The following is a 1,434-nucleotide window of genomic DNA, read 5'->3' as shown; positions in this document are numbered from 1 at the left end:
AATTTACTTTACAACTACTTTATTTCACACAATTTACTTTACAACTACTTTATTTCACACAATTTACTTTACAACTACTTTATTTCCCACATAATTTACTTTACAACTGCTTTATTTCACACACAATTTACTTTACAACCTTTGAATGTGCCCCCCATAGAACTTGAAAGAAGACTGTGTAAACAAAGCAGTTAACCTATAATATTTCTATATATGGAAGATTAATGTCAGTCAAGATCTATTCAAACTACAAAGACAGAAATTTAACATTTTGTGAACTTGCAGATAAGAGAATAAAACAAAACTTTAAGAATTTTTCTGTTGAAATAAGGGCAATAAAACTTAGATAATATAAAACTTTGAAATATAAGGTAAATTTTAATGCTCATTTCATTGACAAACGTTGATCATAAAATAGCTTAATTAAATTTTAAACGTAACTAAGTAAAATCTTGTGAGATGCACAGAAAAGGGTGTCCTGTCCATAAGACAGGATTTATAGCTATAAAATTGGACTGAAACTTTATTTTATGAAAAGCTCATTTATAATATGAAGAGAAATATTAGGGAATATGCAAGAAACTACACAACAACTCACCCTCATTATGGGTGGCTTTACGCTGTTCATCTTTCACTGTTCTTGTAACATCTAATTTTGGACTACACTGATGTGTTCTTGGAGCTATCGTTCTTTGGCTTGGCTGTAGCACATCTTGAGGAGACATCATTACATAAAACTGCCCTGTAACAATATTAAAAATAAAGACCTTACAGAAAGGAAAATTATTACCTATTTATACTTCAATCCATTTGAATTTACTGTCAATACTTTTTTCTAGAATTATTTTTAATCCAAAAGAAACAATTGAGACTTTAAATTACTGAATTGTGAAGTATGACTTGCAGCCTTTATTAAACACTTGAATAAAAAAATATCTAAATTTTAATTCAAAAAGTAGCTACTACAAGAATGGACAGATAAGAGGTTCCAGTAAATTCAGTTTCTAGAAACCAGTCATCTGCAAATAGCTAATGACAAGCTTAGACACTCATCCTATGCACAAGAGAATAATGATTGAATGTAGGGCTGGAAATAATAAATTAAATAAAGAATTTATATTTGTTTACACAGTTTATTTCACACATAATTTACTTTACAACTGCTTTATTATACACATAATTTACTTTACAACTGCTTTATTTCACACATAATCTACTTTACAACTGCTTTATTTCACACATAATTTACGTTACAACTACTTTATTTCACACATAATCTACTTTACAACTGCTTTATTTCACACATAATCTACGTTACAACTACTTTATTTCACACATAATTTACTTTACAACTACTTTATTTCACACATAATTTACTTTACAACTACTTTATTTCACACATAATTTACTTTACAACTACTTTATTTCACACAT

General features: G+C 28.0%; 1 protein-coding gene across 1 annotated transcript in view; it reads right to left on the bottom strand.

The window, feature by feature from the left end:
• The window catches only part of LOC106473422 (upstream stimulatory factor-like), a 21,228-nt gene that overhangs the window by 4,333 nt on the left and 15,461 nt on the right, over window positions 1-1,434 (bottom strand). The window contains exon 5 of the mRNA XM_022401869.1: window positions 599-742. Coding sequence (XP_022257577.1) covers window positions 599-742 — 144 coding nt within the window. The remainder of the gene's footprint in view (window positions 1-598; window positions 743-1,434) is intronic.

Source organism: Limulus polyphemus, unplaced genomic scaffold, assembly GCF_000517525.1.
Source record: "Limulus polyphemus unplaced genomic scaffold, Limulus_polyphemus-2.1.2 Scaffold6161, whole genome shotgun sequence".
NCBI lineage: Eukaryota > Metazoa > Arthropoda > Merostomata > Xiphosura > Limulidae > Limulus > Limulus polyphemus.
Note: the sequence above shows the minus strand (reverse complement) of the source record. Positions and strands in the feature narration are given on the sequence as shown.